Source organism: Eublepharis macularius, chromosome 14 (genome assembly GCF_028583425.1).
Source record: "Eublepharis macularius isolate TG4126 chromosome 14, MPM_Emac_v1.0, whole genome shotgun sequence".
Classification (NCBI taxonomy): Eukaryota; Metazoa; Chordata; class Lepidosauria; order Squamata; family Eublepharidae; genus Eublepharis; species Eublepharis macularius.
Window position 1 is genome coordinate 43,352,113 of NC_072803.1, and position 21,917 is coordinate 43,374,029.

General features: G+C 46.3%; 1 protein-coding gene across 4 annotated transcripts in view; it reads right to left on the bottom strand.

Moving 5' to 3' along the window:
* Nucleotides 1–217: 217 nt before the first annotated feature.
* The window catches only part of RABL6 (RAB, member RAS oncogene family like 6), a 40,709-nt gene continuing 19,009 nt past the window's right edge, over nt 218–21,917 (bottom strand). For 2 of the 4 annotated variants that reach the window (XM_054997680.1, XM_054997678.1), the window contains 9 exons: nt 21,309–21,414; nt 17,050–17,153; nt 14,769–15,124; nt 12,328–12,487; nt 9,401–9,616; nt 8,294–8,642; nt 6,258–6,426; nt 5,489–5,547; nt 218–2,242 (listed from right to left, as the gene is read on the bottom strand). In XM_054997680.1, coding sequence (XP_054853655.1) covers nt 2,039–2,242; nt 5,489–5,547; nt 6,258–6,426; nt 8,294–8,642; nt 9,401–9,616; nt 12,328–12,487; nt 14,769–15,124; nt 17,050–17,153; nt 21,309–21,414 — 1,723 coding nt within the window. In that variant the 3' untranslated portion in view covers nt 218–2,038. Of the gene's footprint in view, nt 2,243–5,488; nt 5,548–6,257; nt 6,427–8,293; nt 8,643–9,400; nt 9,617–12,327; nt 12,488–14,768; nt 15,125–17,049; nt 17,154–21,308; nt 21,454–21,917 lie in introns of all 4 variants that reach the window. The other 2 variants (XM_054997677.1, XM_054997676.1) reach the window with 1 other exon arrangement.

Here is a 21,917-nt window from a genome sequence, read left to right on the forward strand (position 1 = left end):
ACACTGCTGCTCTTCTCCCCTGCAGCCAACAGGGATAAAGGTTCCCCCTCTATTTTTACAAAACACAAAATCTAAGACCATCGTAATACCTAACTGTGCACTCAAGCCTGGCTTGTAGCTTGGCCAGGATGGAGCCACGTTAAAATCAAGACAGAACAGGAGAAAGGGGCCGAGACTCCCACAACCAAAATGCACAAACTACACACAGACATAGTCGTTCAACTGAGAGCTTTATAGGTTTGGAATGGAGTGCACCATTGGGGTTTCCCCCCAAACAAACAAAAAAAGGAACATGACCAAGACACTCTTATGGAACTCAGTCAGGCTCAGGTATGAGTTTCTAGATAAGGGGGGCTTACAGAAACGGTTAGAAGGGACCCTGGCAGGCTTCTCCTCCCAGGGGTGGGGATGATTGAAGATATTTTGATGCACAGTCTCCCTCTGCTCCCCACCCCCCACCCCCGCTACAACAAGCACCTCATGTATCAAGAGCTCGAGGATGGGTCAGTGAGAGAACGTTCCTGAGATGATCAGTTCATGCAGTAAGACTCGTGGCGGCTGGATTGATATGCAAACTATCACAAGGGTGTTTCTCAAAGGGAAATAAACCTCTGAAGAGGAGACTGGAGCCAAAGCAGCCGCTGGGGAATCAACTCATCTTGGACATCACCTGATTCCTCTGCAGACAGTTGGGAGGGAAGAGGGGGAATGTTAAAAATAAACCAAATCCAATCCACACACAAAAAGGCAACGGAAGGCTTAGGACCTGTCTACCAGTTTTCCTTGGGATAGGTTGGGGCAGGCAGGCTTGGGGTGTGGGAGCACAGCGACACAAAGGAGGTGTGCGGAGGGTTGCAGGAGCCACGCACTTCAACACAGAAAGGCAAGACAGGCAGGCAAACTGGTATCTGGAGCCGGCCATGACTTACACAGCCAAGAACATGCACCAGTTCAGGGGGCCAGACTTAAAAGAACCCTTCAAAAAAAAAATCACATGATGAGGTGCGCTCTGCTCTGGCAACAGGGGACGACGAGCCATGGGATCAGAGGCTCAACGCCATTAACATGGAACCAACAACAAGAAGAGTCATCCCCTCCTCTTGCTGATCTCCCCAGCTCTTTGCTAAGAGGTAGCTAACAGCTGAGGGGGCTATTTTCAAACAGCTTCCATTATACAAAAAGAAAATCTTCCCTGAAACCCTCTGGATTTCTGTTAACTCCGCTTCTGCGCTGAAGACAGTCCCTGAGAGGTACTTTCCTGGGCTGGTTTCCAAGATACGCAAAATACAACACCGAAGGGAGGCGTGGGGGCAAAGGGGGGCAGGGCTTTCTCCTAAGTTTTTAACAGGCAACTCTGCCGTTCCTTCCCAAACTGCACAGCAGCTTACAAGCAGTGTCAGGGACACCTGGGGCTGTAGAAATCAATGGGGTCCTCTGGATCCCTGCAGCAGCAGGAAAGGCTAACTGGGCTACAGAACAACATGAATGGCCTCCCATTCCCCCCCCCCCTTGCCTCCCCACTCTTGCCAAAACCCTGCAGCTTTCAGAAGCTCAACCGCATTACTCCTGCAGGCTCTCAGTCGAGCCAGTCAATAACTGCTTCTCTGGTAAAAAAATAGCACAAATCCATAATTAGATGTGGTTCTTTCCGGAGGACAAGAGCAGCACTCTGCTGCCATCCATTCCATTGCTCTGGTGAGACAAATGATGTGCGCTGGGGAGACTAGGAGAGTGTACCCCTGCTCCTCCCTTGGCCAAGCCTGACCCAGTGGTCTCTCAGGAAGGAGGCTGCAAAGCCAGGGACTTAGGAGCCTTGGGCAGCCAACAAGCCAATTCTTGGCCTGTCCCCTCCCCAAGTAACTCCAGAACTGAGCTTCACCACCATTCCTCCACCCAGGCAGTAAGCCTCTCTTGATCCAGCCAGCCTTCTGCGTTTCAAGCAGTCTTCGTGGCAGAAAGGGCCACAGCCTCACCTATCCGGCCCTCTGGCAGCCTACCATGAGGAGCGCCTGCGGAATGTGGGCGTGGCAGAATGGGGCTACAGTTCCTCATAATCTCCGCCCCCACGCAGCTTGCTGACACCCGCTCCACCCCCCAGAAAGGCCTCCAGTTCATCGATTCCACTGTCCTTCTCCCGGCCCCGCTTCTTCTTCTTCTTCTTCTCCTCCTTGCCCTCCTCCTTCTCTTTCTCCTTGACCTTCTTGTGTTTGCTTTTCTTCTTTGCCACTGATTTCTCTTCTTCCTGCATCAGGGAAGAAACAGGAAAGACAATTCATTTTAGAGGCCTGCAAAAATGTTTGGAGGGATTAGGGATCCCAAATGTCCAGTCAGTAGCTATTTCAACTACGTTAGATACAACAGTGTGGAGTAGCAGAGAGAAGCAGAAGTTGCCTGGCGCACCTCAACTGGCACTGGGAGGGTGGTTAACCCATAGCTGACTGCAGGAAAATCAGTTACAAATACCACATGCTGTGAGAAATGTAGCCAACAAGAGAAACAGAGCTCAGCACATTAAGGTGGTGAGAATTCTACTCAGCAAATAGCTCACCCTCCCCAGCAAACAAGATTATCACCATGTCTGCTGGAGGGGAGGCAAAGTCTTCTCTGAGTCTACTGCAACATGGAAAGGAATTTTTGGTTTCAGAAACGAGGATGTTAGGTTCACTGGGAACAGGTCTCTATTTTCAGGAAAACCTCCCCCCCCCCATACCTCCATTGTGCTTTGGATCAGCTTAAATCAGTCCTTATGGGTAGGTCTCAGAGAGCTGCTGTTGGAGCTCAGCCATCAGTGTGCGACCTTCTATGTGGGTTTTCACAAGACTCTGCCTTAGCCCATCCTGTTCAAATTATGTAAAACCCTTAGTGGAAGTCATTCGTGGTTTTGGAATAGGCTGTCATCAATATGCTGGTAATACCCAGTTCTTTATTCCTGTAGAGATCCTGAGCTGGTGCCTGACTGCTATGGTCACATGGCTAAACTGAAACTGAATCCTGGTAAGACAAAGGTAATGTTGGTCGGGAAGGATGAGGTCTTGGAGGACACTGTGCTTCCCACTTTTGATGGGGTTCAGCTGACCCTTGATGATTCAGTACTGAACCTTACTGCTGGAGAGGCAACTTAATGCAGCTGCAAAAATGGCATTCTTCCAGCTGTATTTAGCCCAGATGGCCCCGTCACAGTAATATGGATTAGAGCACATTATACTTAGTGACACACATGTATTCTAGTGAACTTTATAGGAACTTTGCATGAACTTTACAGTAGTTTTTTCTAACTTGTTGTATAACCACATGGTTGCTCTTTCATCTTTGACAGCTAATTAAAAATAGTGGGCAGTATTAGGATAAATATTTTCTAATCATAGAATAGACCAATGATGATCTGCTCACTTAACTTCTGTCATTTTTACTGATTTATATTTTTTATCTTGCAGCCGGATATAGTGTCACTTTTTGGCTAATTAGAATGTCACGTCTGAAAATATGAATAATTAATTAACTCTTAAACCAATCATAGTTTATCTATGCTATCACATGAAAAAGATCTTAGATTTTTGTATAAGAATAAGATAACATAAAAATGCTAACTCAGACAGCAGATGTTTGGCTGATTGAAATCTCATGAAGATAGAGGTGAGAATTTTATCATTGTAATATGTGCTATGGGGGCCTTAATGCATTTCATAGTAAACTAAACCTTTCTTAATTAACTTTAAGTTTAAAGGAAATGTTAGGAAACTTAATGATGACATTATTGCTGGGCTTGAAGAATGCTTGAGATGGACTGATCTTTCAGGAGCAGGCTGTGTTTTTTACATTTTATTATGGTTGATGTTGGTTTTATAGTTTTAAGATAACATTTTTATTACTGTTGGAAGCCTCTTTATGTGCTGAAGTGTAGATGTGCTTATAGCAGATGAGGCACTAAAAACCATTTCAGGACAATACCACATCAGACTGCTGGAAGGGAGACATCCTATGATTAAAAGGGTCCTTTTCAGGTTAAAAAGGTTTTCTGCACGAATACCTAATATGTCACCAAAAAAGATTCTAATTTCACTTCCTTCTCATTTATAGGAAATTCCTCTTTTCTGCGCAGCTCATTCAACCATAGGGTTTTCCACCTGCCACCTGAAGCGGTTCGGGTCTAACGTGGGCTCAACATCTCATGCTGCCCATCTCCGCACACAGTCCAGAGTCCTTAATCAGTAATCCAGGACCCTCTCATCAGCCACCGGGGGTTTTATCCCAGTATTCCCTTCATCAAGAGAGAAGAGTATTCTTCCCTTCACACCAACTGAAAATGAAAGGCCAAGGCTTGCCCAACAACAGAGAGGGGCAATTTGAACAGGTGACTTTCTGGAGCATGCACCCAGCTGCTCTTTTACTCCATGCTTTCCAAGTTTTCAACTTGTCTTCTGTGGGACCTCAGGACACTGAAGAACATTCCAGGATGGGTTCTAGGATCCCCACTCATGTCTCACATCCAGGGCCGGCTCCAGCGTCGCTGGCACCTGAGGCAGCTTATGGGCTGCCTCTGTGTGATGCCATCACGCAGGGGCTGGGTGCGCACATGGGGGCCTTCCAGCCCTCCCGTTCAGTTGCTCTGCGGGCCAGGCGCAGCCGGCCGCCCTGGCCACCGGCTGCACCTGGCCCGCAGAGCAACTGAACGGGAGGCTGCCTGCTCAGCTGCCCCACACTGCCACCACCAGCACGCACTCCTGGCTGGTGGCGGCGGCGGCAGCTCCGTGGTACGTGCACCTACCCAGGGCCAGCGCCCCTCCAGCGCCTTAGCACCTTGAGGCAGCTGCCTCACCGGCCTCAATGGGCAGACCGGCCCTGCTCACATCATGCTGATCAAGCCTGTTGGGCCTTGCTGGCATCTGACATGACCTGCGTTATCAACGGATGTTCCCCTGCAGCTACAAATTCCAGGGGGCACTGTCTTGCAGGAACGCTCATTCATCAATACCATTGAGAAATCCCCCCACCCCAGGGGTTCCTTGCAGCACAGGTGGAAAATCATTGCAAGCAAACCTTATTTAAAAATTCACCCTAAATTATCCCCAAGTAAAGAATATCACCATGGAATATGAGGAGCACAAGTTCTAGAGAAACAGCTTATCCTTCAACTAAGGGTGAAGTGTAACATGGCTCCTAAATGAGCTTACTGCGGCGAATTCAACAGAATGTGGGACTTAGACTGGGTGATCTGGACAAGTCACTCTTTCAAGTTTAGGGCTGTTGTGAGTATAAAAGGAGTAAGTGCCACACGAGTAGCCTTCAGTCCCTTTCAGGGAAGTGTGTGTGTCTTTAATAAAGTTAGTGGGATATATCAGCATAATCCAAATATCTTCATTTTGTGCACAGTGTTTGTGCACAGACCCTCCCCTCCTCACACTCCCCCATCACCACAGGCCTTCTGCCCAGGATAAAGAACTCGGGGTTCCTCAAGCACATCTACGAAGTATCACACGGGGTAAAATACCTCTTTGTTGCTCTTCTTCTTTTTCTTCTTTTTCTCTTTGGAGGACTGCTTCTCTTTATCTGGGTGGGGGGAGCCAACTTGTTAGTGTATTTGCAAGCAAAAACCACACAGCCAACATCACACGCTATCAAAGTGTTAACTGCATCCTAGGAAATGCCAAGATGCCCCTTATCTGGTGACCCTAGGGACGGTGCGGGGAGGGGGGACAATCTTGTGTCAGGCCGCCGGCACTCCAGACTCAGTTGCTATTGCTACTCCACACTCTCTTGCTGCAGCACAAATTACCGCCTTATAAAATGGAACTAATGGCTACCAACATCATTATCTTAACAGCTGGAATTTTATTGCAGTGGATGGGGGGGAGTTTCCTTTGCATAGAAGCACCAACCAGCCGGAGGAAGAGTAGGCTACTCTTAATCACTGCTGCAGTATTTTTGCAAACTCTGATTTAGCAGCTTTTAGACAGTGCGAGAAATAAAGAGGAAGTATCAACAACGATGGCTTGCTTTCAATTTAAGCAAACGTTCATTGTCTTGGGACAGAAAGGAGTTTTTTAAAGACGGAGTAAACCAAGCAAAAAAAGCCAAGCTCTGTCAAAGAGCTTGTGTCAGGCTGCCAGCTCTCCAGACCTAGCTGGAAGAAGAGCCCTGCATAATGCTAAAGCTTGCCCTCTGTAGTTTAAGCATTACTAGTCCAGTTCACTTGCAAAGGCACTTCTGGCCAACAGATTTGCTCAGTAGGGACAGCGATGAGCCGCGTCTCTATTCACCTTCCTCGCTGCTTTCCTTGGGACCTGGTTCATCCAGGCCCAGGCCAAAGAGATCTGAATCATTCTTCAGCTTGAAGGAATGGATCGCTGGCTTTGATGGTTGTGGGGGTTTTGAAGTTGTGTCTTCATCAGAGATGTCAGAGAGGTCTTCTCGCACAGGGAACTCGTCCTGGAGGGAAACACACACCCAGGTACATGAAAGATGCTGCTTGCAACCTTGTATTCCCTTGCAAGTTCAGGGGCAGTGATGATTCTGCTAAGACCACCCACATTCTCCTAACCCCTACTGTCTAGAGCATTAGTTACATGTTTATTCCGCTTCTGAAAATTCAGCCTATAGTTTTCATGAGGCAGAAAGAAAGGATGTGATTATTGGACATGCTGAAGCCATGGAGACAAGGAAGTTGCAACCCTGGAAGGACAGATCTGCCTCAGCAGGGAGTGGGCATGGATCGTGCAGGAAAGAGAGCACAGAGACAAACTGCGAAATTACTGCTTTAGAATGGCCCCTGCCACAGCCTTCTAAAAAAACTAGCCACTGCACCTTGTTCAGAATGACAACTAGATGCCTTTTATCTATTAGACAGTTGTTCTCCATTTGAAATCTATGTATTTATTTAAAGTATGTGTTTATTTATTTGGAAAATTTACAGACCTGTTTTCCCCCCAGAAAACCAGAACCTGAGGCAGGAAACCCAGACACACAATACATTGTGACATCTACATGCAAGCCTCAACCCCTTTCAATGTTGTCCTCTCTAACACAGCTAGAAAGGGAACTGCACTTGGTAGAAACCAGCTTGCCACAATGACTGACAGGAGGAACTGCCCACAGTTTGGCAATCTCTAGGCATAGTTACATTTTCCAGCAGGGGTTTCAACCGGTTAACCTGCATCCTTCTCAGTGGGGGCTACAGTAAAACCCACTTTCCATGCCCTCCTTCCCCCCTCTGCTTCCTTTTGGGAAGGAAGCTCCTGCTGCTTCACAGCTCGGCCAACGCATTCTGCACTACAAGCAAAGAGCTTTTACTGCCAAGAGGCATCTTGCAGAAACGCTGCAATGCAGTGCTTCTTGGACGCTCCTGCTGTTCTTCAGCATTGCCTTGGCTCCAGAGAAGGATCAGCTGCCTTGCCAGTGCCAAAAACAGCAGGCACTAGCAGGGCACAAGCGGAAGCAAGATGGGCTGGTGCTCAAGGAAGCCAAGCAAGGTGGCTCAGTCAAGATGGGAAATGCAGTATCACTGAAAAGGAGAGTGGGCCGCACTCAGAAAGGCTGCCTTCTGCAAACCTGGCATCAGCTTCCACTCAACCAAAGCCCCATTTTAATGCTCTCATTGCTCAGGAGTTCCCTTTGAAAACCTGCACAGAATTTGTGCACTTCATAATTGTAGGCAGTGGACATCTCCATCTTGGACTTTAGCCAGCAGGAGGAGTCCGTGCTTTGCATTTATTGCACTGAAGAACAGGGCCAGGCCAAAGCACTAAGTTGCATACAGGAGTTCAGAAGACAAGTTCACACCTATTATTATAGGAAAACCCAGTGCCCAGAGAACACAGTTGCCTGCAGCAAGGGAGAAGGAATTGCAAGATGTTACTCTGCAAAGCCTAAACAAAATGATACTGAAGGCAACTCAGAATATATGCTGTTTCAGTAAGCGCTCGTTGGCCAGGAAAAAAGTGACCCTTTTAAGTTGAGTGGGCTCCATTCTCGGATACTGCAAAAAGTCCCAAAAGAAAGAAAATGTTTAACTGTGTTCACTGCAGGCAGGATTTCTCCCACTGATAGAGAAATTCAGATCTTTGTTGAAATTGCTGGTCCATGTGGCTCAAAGGTATGTTGGAAAGTGAAAAATGCCAGAGATTCTTAGAACCCAAAGGACAGCTAAGTAAGATCGGTGTGCTTGCCTTAGGAAAACCAGAGTTACGTAAATATGAAGCTTTTAAGAACTGCAGAATTCTGCAGTGTAAACTTCGGACGCCAAATATATCTGTCCATCTTATGACCAATTATCCTACATGGCCTTTAATGGACTTACCACTCTCCTCTTCTGGCTGTCTGACTCTTCACTTTCAAAATCTGGATCATCCATGACGAATGAGAGCATTTGTGTAGCTATTGGTCCCTCTGGATCACTGTCTGACTCCTCTCGTTTGTCCCCTTTATGTTTAGAAGCAAAGGGCTTTGCCGGGGTGGTGGCCTTCTGAAGACGGGATGGTGCGGCTGATGCTGAGGAGGCAGCCTCTGTGCCAACAACAGCAGTGGAAAACTTGGCGCTGCAGTTTTGCTCAAACTCAAGCTGAGCAGGTAAGCCAGCAGGAACCTTCGAGTCTACTGCTTTGGTAGAAGCTACTGGTTTGTGGGGTTTCACGGGCTTTCTGGAAGACCTAAAAAAAAGAGTGAGAAGACACACTCAAGTTAACTCTCCTTTCTCAGCCTTTCAACTTTCTGTAGCTTGGTCATTGAAAAATAAAAAGTTGAGGATGTATGCCTGGTGTGATTATGCATGGGCAAAGGTGCAAGTGAGAAATGCAGTTTCCGGAAATCGCAGTGTTTGTTTTAAAGAAAGCAAATTATTAGACCTTACGACTGCATTATGCATATTTGCATAATTTATACCAGACACCAAATGTCACTTTTCTTTACCCAGAATTTGGATTGCCCAGACATATTTAAACTTTTTTCTTTGTGAAGACAAAACAGCCCTGTGCAAGGACCAAGGACATGAACTCCACAAAACCCGAGGCGATACAATTAAGCAGGATAAGTGAGAAAGATGCAGATGGGTGGTTGACCAAGGCAAGGCCTCAACTGGCCCAGGAACGGCAGAAAGGCCTGTTTATACAGAAAGGAGAGGTTGTTCGGCAAGCACCCCTTGCCCCACAGTGGTATGAACTGGCAAAGACTTTTGCCCAGGTCGTCACTGAACCAGATCAAGAGGAAGCGTATCAACAGAAATGGGCATGTCAGACGTGAAGTGAAGGTGCACGAAACTGGCAGCAGTCTTGAGATAACAGGCAGAGGATTGACTGGCCAGCCCCACAATCAAACTCACATTGCCCCTAATTGCCTATCACACTAGGCTCCAAGTCTCACTGTCCACTCACTTTACCCCCCTAAATCACAAACCCTGACTGCCTCATACCTTTTCGCCTCTTGTTCAGAGCCAATATCTTCATCAGCCATGATAGTGAATTTGGAGTGTTGTTCTTCCCTTTCCTCCTCATCACTTGACAGGGCAATGTCTTTGCTTGGTACCAGCTCTGCTGCTGGTAAGGGCTTGCTGGGTACACGGTCATCCAAGTCCAGGTCATCTTGGAAACCAGCAACCATCGGGTTCCCTCCAGGAACGTCCCTGTCACTGTAGAAATGCAAATGTCAGATGTAAAAGACAGGAGTGAAGATGCTCTCCACCTACCCTGAAAAGTGAAAAGCAACAGCCATCTCGTGGCATAAGACAGCAGCTTTCAAAGTTTCTTCCAGGAAGCCTTTCTACATTAACTAATGTGTTACACTGTGGTTAAAAAAGCTCAGCTAGCTGCCTGAATTGGCAAATCATGGTCTGCCACTAGCCTAAAAACCATAAAACGTGATTTGAAGGTGGTTTGCAAATGACACTTCATGACAACTACAGCTTTGCATGATATTTAAATGAGCAAACCATAATTACGGTCATCACTCCCAGCTCCACAAGCTGCAGCACAAAGAGTAAATGAATTGGGTGGGAAACAAAAGTGAATGAGCAGCTCCAAACTTTGGGTTGCCAGCTGTGATTTAGAAGCTCAAACCGTGGCTTGAGTTCTGAACTATGGTTTATGCAAAACCATGGTTCAGCCAGATATCCAAACAGAACTATGGAGAGTTTAACAGGCCTATTTAGATCTTGGTATGTTACAGCTGACTTGACTGAGCACCCCAATGAACATATACTTTGCTCCCTTGTGAACACATTGTGTGGACATATCAAGTTGCAATGATCCAGGAGTTATTTTCCCCAGGGAAACTCACTTTCCATTACTGATGTGATCAAGAAGCCAGTATGCTTCTGAGGAACCCCAGGGTTCTCCAGAAGACTGTGAAATTGCCCCTATCTGCAATCAGTTTACACCAAAGGCAGAATTCAGCATGCCAAAGATTCCAGCTTCTTTTGGGTTTTTAGTAAGGCAACTCTTAGCTTCTGTGTCTGCAAAAACAAGTTCAAAAAGGCTTGTTCAGTGTGCTGGCTCACAAATTGGGCCAGCATCCATGGAGAACAGAAGCTGAGACTCTCTGCTTCCCTCTAGCTTCTGCTTTGAAAAAGCAAGGAAGTGAAAGAGATGGAAGGGAGGGAGAACAAGCACAGCAGCAAACAAGATTTGACAAGACCAAATGAATACTAACTTGGGACAGAAAAATCTCAGTGGCCCACAACATGCTAAACCAAGTAGGCAAGAACAACTGGGAACCTACTAACTTGGTGACTAGAATGAGTTGGCCTCATCTTGCGGTACAGACATGCAACCAGGAAAAGATTTGAGGAAGGAGGCATGTCCTGAATATAACCTGTAACAATGAGGCCCAGTGTGCAATGGGAATTCATGTCTCCTGCTAAGAAAAGCACAAGCAATGGTGTAGAGACAATATCCCTTCTCAGAAACAAGGCTGCAATCTTGACCTTCATCCCAGCTTCAAGTTTGTAATGGAATACAAACTTTCACGCCCAGCTGTGTAGAGGAGGACAGAATCTTGGCAGCAGTCTTGTTTCCAACCACAAGAGACCCACAGCAGTGGAAGAGACTTCTCTGTTCAGATACAAGCAGCGCTGCTGTCCAAAAAGATCTCAAAGGAGAGGGGGGAAGAAATCTGAAGTCCATGATTCCTCCCTCTGGCCACATTTATATAAAATGTGCTTTAATTCCACTTCTATTCTCAAAGACAGAACTGTATCTTCAGAAATCACATGGGAGCAAACCAAAGTGCAAGTAGAGGCATGAATGAATCTTCCCACACGTTTAAAAAAACTCTGCATTTAGAAGATGAGTATACCAAGGAGACTAGGCAACTCCTTGACATACTGGTAATCAATGTGAAGAGAGTTACTGATAAAGATAAAACACGCCCCAGAAGTGATGCAATTCTAGGTGTTCTCTTTCTTGTGATTTTTCAGGACATGCAAGATAGGTCTGAGAAAGGTGCTGAAGTGAAGAGGGAGAGTATGCACCCCTAACCCTAAAGTGTTTGCTCATGTTAGTATTTTACTGATTCATGTCTCTCAAACTCTTGGCCTCCCAAGTGGCTGAGGCTGCTTACTGTGAAAGCCATCCGTAATAAAAAGAACTGTTTTCTAGCAGCATAAAAAAGCATTCAAAAGCACAATGCATAGAAGTCAGCATGAAAAGTAAAAACCATAAAGCTACCGATGAGGTACAAACAACCACCAAACTGCTGAGTAAACAAAAAATCTTGCACCTAAAACTACCCAGTTAGGTGCCCAGCTGAGGTGCCACCATACCACCCTATTTCTGTGACCGCCCACCTCACCTCTGAAGGAGATAGTGGTGGAGATCTACAGAAGATCTGGACTGATAGGCAGGGAGGTATGAGCTCTTAGTGTGATCAGGAAATGGACAGGAAATAGCTTCTAAAAGGCCATCAGTACATCAAATAGCAGGTAACTGTACAATTTAAGAACCACCAAACCAAACAATCCACCAGCCACATATGGCAGCTCAACAAGTACTTGTAAAACCTAAAACAACTGGTCTGGGATGGAAGGAAGGGGTTGTCTCACCTCACTGCTCTAGCACCTGGTAGGCCACAACGGAACTGTCTACTATATTCAAGCTTGGCAGGTTGCAAGTTGTGCAGGCCTGGAGAGAGAGTGAAGATGACCACTCCCCAGCCAGAAAGCAGAGGAGAGTTCCCAATTATCATCATGCAACTTTCCTGAAGATCATCCTTCCTTGTAAGGATCAAGTAAGGGGTGTGCTCCTATTAGCCAAGAGTGAACACTACTGAAGGGTGCTTAGTCGTGCCTGCTACTGCCCTCATTTGTGCAACTGAAGAGCATCCACTGACTGTGTGCCTCCTCACCTATCGCTGTCAGTGCGCAGCTTAGCTTGAGGTTTCCCCTTGTCTCTATGCGGGATGGGGTCATCGAGGAAGCTGCGGTCCAAGCTGTCTTCGGGAACAAAGTCCTCCACACTCTGCACTTTCAAAGGAGCATCAGGAGCAGAAGCAGCAGTTGCTGGATCTGGAGCAGGGACAAAAATGGCACTTTTTCCTATGACGATTTATGAGGCCTTTTCCCCAAGGAGCTCAGGCAACACGCTTGGCTCTTCACCTTGTATCCTCATGACAACCCCAAGAGATAAGTTACACTGATATAGTCATCAGGCCAGAGTCGCCTGGCGAGCTTTATGGCTGAGTGGGGATTTGAGCTGGTCTCGAGAGAGGCAGCATGTAAATCTTCTAAATAAATAATAATGAGCTCAGGAGTCCACAATCCTAGTCTGATGTTTTAACCATTTCACCACACCGGCAGCAGTGCCAAGCAGAAAAAGCAGTGCCAAGCTTGGGAGCCAGAAAGGTGCAGTGGTTAATGTCAGACTAGAATCTGGGAGAACCAGATTCTAATCTCCTCTCAGCCATGTAAGCTTGCTGGGTGACTCTGGCCCAGTCACATACTCTTTGCACAATTTACCTCACAGGGTTGTTGTGAGGATGAAATGGAAGAATTATGTAAGCCACCTTGGATCCCTACTGAAGAGAAAGGTAGGGTATAAAGTAAAAAGAAAGAAGAAAAACTTTGACTGGGTAAGACAGTCCTCCTCCCACTTCGACTCTTGCGCCCACATGCTCTCAGACCCACAGAAGCTCCCGTTTTTTGTTTTCCACAAGCACAGATGTGTGCACATGGCATTTTTGTAGTCACACAAAATGTGGGAACTAGACATAGATGCTGGCCTCCTCAGACTCTTTTCTTAAAAGCAAGTTTCCAGCCCTTATATGACTAATCCTAGTCTGAGAGCAATGCCTGTCGAAATCTCAGAAGCTCTAAGGAGTGGCTGAACTGAATTTCTAGTGTTTCAGGTAGGGCTCCCCCTTCCTTGAGGAACCCCTTGCCTTCAACACGCCTGGAAGAAGAATTAGGCAAAAGATCGATCATACTAAGGCACAATACAGGCTGTAGCGTTCAGATGCTGTTGGGACAGAGGACACACAACCCTGTCCACATCTCCTTGCCGAAAGGCATTGTGTATCCAGGATCCAGAGAGAAGACAGGCAGGCTTAGATTACCCTGTCTCTTGACCCATTCACATTTTTGGTACTTTTTCTTCCTCAACCCTGTCCCCCAAATAGATCATGGACAGTATCCTCATGACAACGCCAAGAAGCCAGAACAGCCACCTGGAACTTTTCCGCTAACATATCAATGATGGTGTTGGAGCTTAAGGAAAGTTCTGGCAACAGCAGCCAACTGAGTCTCTGAACACCAAACCTGGAGTTCAGTCTGAGTTCGGTATGAAATATTCAAATGTATATCCATTTTGTATGAAGCACATTCACTTAGGCCTGGAGACCCTCAGCATCTTCAGGTGGAGATGCTGCTTGCTATTAAACAAAACCCTTGTCCTCACCCACTTTAAATTGGAGGGGCCTCCATCACACCTCCTCTGTACCACTCAGCCTTCAAAGCTTCCCTTCCTACCAATAACGTATCATTATGTGGTGCTCCGGTCCTGATGGTCACATCTGAGGCTCCCTCCACCCCACCCCGTGGCACATTTTATTTCTGTGCTTCTGCTTTTTCATCTAGCTGCCTTGCCCTCTCCTTCCTTTAGCATGTCTGATTCTAGACTCCCTTGTCTTTCAGACTCACTGCTTCTTTGGGCTGCTTCCCTACCCTCAGGCCCTGCCCAGCATCCTTAGCTCTTTTATCCTTTCTTCCAACATGACATCTCATTTGCCTTGTACAACCTCCACTATATGTGGCCAGTCTGCTGCTCACTGCTTCTCCCTCAAGTTGTCAGAATGGCATCACGTCTACTGAGCCAACAGGTGATGGATTGAGCCTGGAAGATGACTCTTTTCAACCTACTATGTTGTTCCTTCAAGCAAACAAAGATATTGAGGTAGCAGAATTTCATTTGCACTATGGAAGCAAGGATGGGAACTGCTGTTGGAGAACATCTTAGCAGCGGCACACCATCCTAGCTGTCTTCTTCCTATCTGCAGGTATGAGGGCTTGGTGAGGCTAGAGGAAAGGGTACATGGCTCACAGACTGTACCTTCAAATGAGCCAGTCACAGTAACCAGGATTGGTCCATGACTGAAACACAGTTTGTCATTTTTCTTTGTTTATTGGTTTATTTACAGTCTGTGTTTTTCTATTGCTGTAAACAACTTGGGTCCCTTGGGGTGGGGGGGAGCGAGATATAAATATTTAAATATAAATGAACAGGTGAAGTCACCACCATACAAACTACAACACACACGAGAAGGAAAGAAACTCTGGTACCTGTTGGGCTTACCTGGTGGAGGTGGGGGCATTTCAGGAGCAGGAGATGTTCCAAAAAGCCGAGAGATGATGCTGCGCTTCTGAGGTGGGGCTGCAACTGCAGGGGTGGGGGCAGCTGTTCCTACAGGTAGCTGGGGCTCTGGCAGAAGCACCGGCACTTGGGATGTAGGCGGTTCCAGGGAAGTGGCTGGGATGGCTGGATTCTGCTGAGGGAGTGGAAGCTGCGGCTGGGGGGTGCTTGGGCTTGAACTCCCCGAAGTGTTGCCTGGTGGAACCACTGGTGACTGAGACCCTGATGAAGGGCTCTGCCCATTGGTTGCCAGAGGGGAAGCATGCCCTCGGCTGCGAGCCTCCATCATCTCAAGGAAGCTGTCGGGGGAGGGGGGGGAGAGAACAGATTCAGGAAAGTCCAAAATTAAAGGCTTCTAGCAAAAAAAAAAAACTAGAACTCTTATCTTAACCCCTTACAGTAGTACTAGCCTACGGAACTTTTTATTACCTTGCCTGACCAAATGCATCTTTCTTGGTTATCACCTGAAAGGAAGAAACAAACACCCTTTTGTAATGCTTCCCTTCCTGATCACCTGGAAGTTGATTCCCAGTTATTGCAGGACAGCAGGTGAATGGCTGTTTGCAAGCCTGAATTGCAATCAGGTCCTTTTTTCCCCACAGCGCTTAAGTCCTACGCAGCTATCCCAAACATTAATGCCACTAGGGGGAGCTCAGAAAGAAACCTCACAAGATTGCCAAGACAAGCTTTTCTCAGACTAAGGACACTTTTAAAATGCAGCTTACTGGCAAATTTATTCCAGCCTATCTCTGTCCAAAGTCATGGACTTATAAAAAGCCCTCTACTCTGAGGTATATTCACAATTTTTTTCCTGGAAAATTAACAGGGAGCCAGTTTGGTGTAGTGGTTAACAGCATGGGACTCTAATCTGGAGAGCCGGGTTTGATTCCCCACTCCTCCACTTGAAGCCAGCTGGGTGACCTTGGGCTAGTCACGGCTCTCTGGAGCTCTCTCAGCCCCACCCACCTTACAGGGTGTTTTGTTGTGGAGATGATAATGATATACTTTGTAAACCACTCTGAGTGGGCATTAAGTCATCCTGAAGGGCGGTATATAAATCGAATGTTGTTATTATTATTATTAACAGTGCAGTCTTAAGCAGAGTTACACCCTCCTAAGTCTACAGTGATCAATGGATTTAGAAGAGTATAGTATGGCACTGTAAGGATGCAATCCTAAATACATTCTCCTGGGAAGCACACCCCATTATTCTGTAAAGCATTTATTTATATTTCATAAACATACTAAATAGCATAATTTAATAAGTAAATACTATACGTATTTCAATCCCCCTTCCCCAAACTTGCATTTTTATTTAAGGGGGAAAGGGTCTTCTCTCCCATGGCTTCAAATTTTCCTGAAATTTTAAATCTCTACTCATACCAGGAAATAGGCTAAACATGCACTGTTTAAATGTGGTAGCAACTCATGGCTGAAAGAAAAATACATTAATAGTCTGCACTCACCCCTATCTGTCAATCCCCAAGAGCCTGCCAAACAGAAACATTTTGCAATGCTTTCAAAGAATGCTCCCAAGCAGAGTCACACTATAGACAAAAACACAGTCTTCCCTCTTTCCAGGAAAATCTGGGAACTGTAAGTGGGTTGTGTGGTAAAGGAACAGGAGCAAAATAAGGATCCCTAAAGGAACACTCAGCACTCTTGCTGAAATACAATTCTCATGATTCCTTGAACAGCAGTATGGTAATTAACAGGATTTAAAAAAAAAACTTGCATGAGCTAAAGTTTAGATAGGACTTCAGGTGGCATAGTTGGGGGGTGGGGGGAGATGACATAAAGTTAGAATTCTCCAAAATGGAGACGCTGTAAGAACAACTCCATACGGCACATGATGGCTTGGAAAAGACATCCTCTTGAGAATGCAACAGGGCTGTCTGGTGGTGGCCTTAGCTTTTCATATAAGCTTCAATTCTCAAAGTTAGAATTGAGCACCTATTGACTAATTTTTGTCTGTTGCATTCCCCATATCAGGACTCTTAAAATGCTGAGACACCCTGTTCAACGAAGCGTCTCTCTTTTTTAAATGCCAAGTGTTTGCTTTGCAGCTCGTGCTGCCAACTCTGAGTTGTATTATTTTATGGGAGAAATGGGATAGGAAGAAGGCCATAATGTAAAAATGTGCTATGATGGGATTCAGTTCCTGCCACCGTACTAACAAATTATGGAGAAGGAAGGGCCAGCCAGGAGAACTCAACAGACATACATTTCGTAGTTCTGATCTTCCGTCTCCTGCTGCACAGAGAGCTCCTCCAGCGTCGCGTCAATGTCGAGTTGATTTGTCTCCAGCTGTCGCAGCAATGTCTCTCTCTGAAGAAGAGGGAGATCGAGACAAGGAGCAGTTCGGATCAGGACAGGTCACCATGTAACAGATCTCTCAACGGGGCCACCTGAATGTAGCCTGATCCAGTTTCGGCACCTGGGTATCACTGCTCCTAGTAGAGGGCCATGAATTAAATAGCAGCCTTAGCCTAGGGGGAGGGAGCCAAGCAAACCAAAGGAACAAACAGCCAACAGGAGTCGTATGAGAGAGAACCTCAAAGGAGCAGTGACCTCACCTTGCCTGTGGGCACAATCAAGGGCCAGGGTGGGATGATGGTAAGAGTATCTGACTAGGACTGGGAAGACCCAGTTTCAAATCTGTACTCAACCATGAAGCTTCCTAGATGACCTTGTGCCAGTCTTAGGTTCTACCTTGCGAGAATAAACTGGAGGAGAGAAGAAATATGTATGCCACCCAGAGCTTCTTGGAGGAAGGACAAGATAAACACAACAGGCAACTCAGCAAATAAAATGGGAACACAACTTCACTCTTCATTTTGATCTGAATTGGGCCTTTTTGTTTTACTTTAAGTATAAAGCTTTCCAAGTAAAGGCCCTCCAGCAACTCAGGTTCATATAAAGGGTTTGGGAATCACTCTCCCTCATCTTTGAACATCCAACTCTGTTCTTGCCGTAACTGAACACAAGCTGCATTTGGAGCTCCTCCTCAGTTTCAAGGATGGTATGCCATACAGTGTTGCACTCTGCTGCTCAAAGGAAAAAAAACAGACAGTCTCATTTGACACTCTTCACTTTTTAAATTTTAACAATCCGTGCTTCCTTGGGACAGGCCCAAATGATGCTCTTCTTGGTGACCACAATTTTAACCTTCACAGCCCATTGCTGGGGTTTGATGCATTTACCAATCAGTTTGATGTAGTGTCTTATCCTTTTAAAATAGTTTCCAGGCATGATTTCAAGGAGAGAATGCAACCAATAAGTTGTAAAAATAAAGGTACTATGGACTTATGGTACTACTGCCACTGTTCTTTGGACACTGCTTACAGTATGCAAGATTCACAATCGCCTAGCTTAAAGAAATATTTAACACACACACACACCCCTTTGCTGACATATAAAGATGATGCTGAACCCACGCACTACTTATTCAGTGCCGCATCCTAAAACCTAAGCCTCCCTCCAACCTACCCCACAGCTTTCAAGATTATCTGGCACTGCCTATGTGTTTTGAAGCTTGAAAGCAGAGATGCCACGGCCAGGTTTCTATGCTACAATGCAAATGCTGCTGTGGTCACTGCACAGACTGCAAGCCAAAGGTTTGGCTGAAGGCACTGTTCTATGAACAAGGTTTTTAGCCGAAGCCCATCTCTGTGTGATTTTGCTCAATGTTACTCTCATTTCAGCATGCCTAGCAGCTGTCCTAAGCAAAAGGATGCTGATCAAAATTAAGGCAGTCTGTGCTGATGTTAAGCTGACATCCATTGCAGCACACACAAATACCCATTTCTCCGCACCTCCCTACTGCTCCTCCCTTTGGTTGTGCTTCTTTATGTCCAAACTCCTCTAAGTAAGGGCCTGTGTATTTGTACTCTATACAGCGCTATACACATGGATGATCAAATCATAAGACCTGATTTAGACAAGGACTGAAAAATGACAGCCCCCTTACCAAATTTTCCAATAAAAGCTGGCCATATCAGCCACAGCACACATTTCATCATACACTTTCACAATGAAACATGCACGAACATAACACGAAGACAAGAACATGCAACTCAAAACTGACACAATCACATCCACATGCCATTTAGGACACCAACAACCAAACAGAACAAAAACAATCAAGGCTATGTGGGTGTGCCGCAGACTACTAAACATGGTTATGAGTACAAAATCCAGCTTACTGAAAATCTTGGGTTTCATTAAAAAAAAAAAAGAGGCAAGTTTCCAGTCCTAAGGACTAGTGTGAGCAATACCTGCTGAAATCTCAGTACTGGTTCCCAATAGTGGGAAACAGGGTGTCTCGTCCCTCTCGTGATAAGCAAAATCACCATTACAGAACTGGAGCCACAGATTTCTTTAAAATACATCATACCTTTCTATCCCAAAGGAAAAGCGGATGCCAAGTAAAAAGATTGATCTTCTAGACTTAGTGACAGTTTGCTACAACTGCCTTTCCTAGTGCAGATCTATAATCTATGCAGCCCAACTTCCTAAGCAGCTGAAATCCCTGAAAATTATAAGAAGCACAACAATGAACCTGGGAGTTTGTCCTTGTCCTATTTTATTCACACAAGCACATTGTGAAAAGCAGAGACAAGCAGACACAGACTGAGCCAAAACATTTGAGGGGAAACTTGAATCCAGAACCTTCCCAGTCCAAGTCTCACATTCTCTGCTACATTATACTGGCTCTCAGATCAAAACTTTTTGGGTCCCTCCCAATTCAAGTAATTTCAAGTGCTACTTTCATGTTCAGACTATCCCTCTGACTGTCACATGATGGGGGAATATCAAGAGCAGCTGCATATCAGTGTCTGATCTCTTTGAGAAGCGCTCCGAGGCATCTGCCTGACCAGAGCTGGCAGGCAGAATGATGAACCACAGAAAGCATTGTTCTGACCCAATATGGCAGTCTTGTCTCCTCTTCTCCAACAGGCTGCACGGGAGCATGCCAGCTTTTTATAGCTTCTGCTCCATGAGCCGGGCCAGCTGCTCCGCATTGTGTTTGCAGCAGAAAATTCCAACTAATTCATCATTCAAAGGCACTAGCAACGAAACAGGAACACAAAGGACAGACACTCTCTGAGAACTCAAGACAGCCTGGGGGGGGGGCACTCAATGTCTCCCATGTCTCCCAAATGCAATTTCAACAAACTGCAGCTGCTTCTTTATACGCAAGGCAGGCCTGATCAAGATGGCAGAGTTGTCAGTAGCTGTTAGAAAGCATTCTGGCCACCTTGAGGTAGCAACATCCCTTGTAAAGCTCTCCCTACCATTTCTACTCATCTTCAGGAACAGCAATGACCATGCTGTAAAACAAGGCACCACAGTTACTGCAGCAGACGACTGAACAAGAGCAAGCAGGCAACACAGCAGAATTTCCTGCTCTTCAGCCTCTATTTGTGGGCTCAACTAGACTTGAGAGTGCCCCCATGCCTGTCACAGGGATGCCATCACCATTTTAAGGCTGGGATTGTCTTTTTTCAAAAATGTCACAGGAGTCCAATCCTGAAAGCCTATCTGATGGCACCCTGGATGGACAGAGACTCGTGCAGTCTTACCTTAGCAGAGGAGACTTGAAAACGGCATGGAGGAGACACACAGGAGCCGCAGCAGTAGAGATAAGGGCAGTGCTTGCTGAGCAATGGAGATGCCCTTGTCTTAACATCGGACTGCTTTTCCCCATTGCTTCCCAAGCACCATCCCTCACTGATGCTGCTGCAGCTACCATCCCCCCAGTCCCAAGTGCCATTTTCAAGCATCTCAGCCAGGGCACCATCAGGTAGGCTTTTAGGACCAGGCTCCCACCAGTGTTTTTGAAAGAAGATTCAAGCCTTAAAATGGTGGTGGCATCCCCATGGTGGACACAGGGACACCATCATATCTAGTTGAGTCTTCTGTTCCACTAGATTCAGTTAAGGTACATCAAGATAGGCACAAGAATCGCCAACATGGCTCTGGGCACAGAATTCAGCCTGCCAAGTCTTAAGTTTTAATTCAAAGCACATGACTGTCACAAATGGAGGAACAGTCAATAGTAACATGACTTGTATCAGATCGAAGATCCATTTAGTCCAATACCCTGCTTGCCTTGGTGGCCAAATGCCTCCAAGAAGCACATAAGCAGGGCAAGGTAGCACAAATCTTGGTCCACTGCTATCCTTTAGCAACCAGTGCTCAGAGGCTATTAGGTGTCATGGCTAACTGCCTATAACAGATCTATCTTCCATGAACAAGAGCGTCCTTCTTCCGTAGCAACCAAGCCCCAGCTGGAAGAAGACTCTTCCAGCAAATGGCAAAATACACAAGGCCACTGACAAGGCTTGGCCCATCAGACTATCCCACTGAGTCCTCCCCCACCCCCCAAACAAGCTGTAAGAATGAGTAGGTAAGCAGTCAGCTTAGTAAGGGCTTTAGGCATGGGGACATCTTGGCTTACAAGGATGGGAGCACTCTTACCTGCAGCTGCAAGAATGGGATGTTGAAGAATTTGTGCAGGTATTTGAGGCCGAAACTGTTCTTCATGGAAGACTCAGCATAGCGAAAGTACGAAGAGCCAGGAGGTCTGCCCAGCATGAAAGAAATGGAAAGAAGAACATTGTGCCTGAGGCGGGGAGGGGGGGGGCACAGGAAGAAGGCGGTACTCACTGAGTAAGTTGATGACAATCTCTCTAAGACTACAGATAGCCTGACAGTTTAACTTGCCAGGGGGCTTATTAAGTTTCCCGAGGGGCAAATTAACCTATCAGCTCTGCCAAAAAGCTGGCATGCAGCTGCTGAGCAGATTGCCTGGGATCTGCTCAGAGGGTAAAATGGCTTGCTCCTTGGGAGTCAAATGGAACTGGATTCTCTGAAGGCAAACAATACATAAAGGGTACAAATATGAAGGAGGGGGAATGATTGCCTGAATCCACCCACTCTGCTTTCAGTCCAGTTTTCCTCTAGCAAAGAAATGAATTCTGTGGGTTGGTGCGGCAGCCAAGGGAGTCTTATTTTTGACTGCCGCACACACAAAGCAGCATTCCAGTTCATTTATATAAGGATATTGGGTGGCTTCCTGTAAGTCTA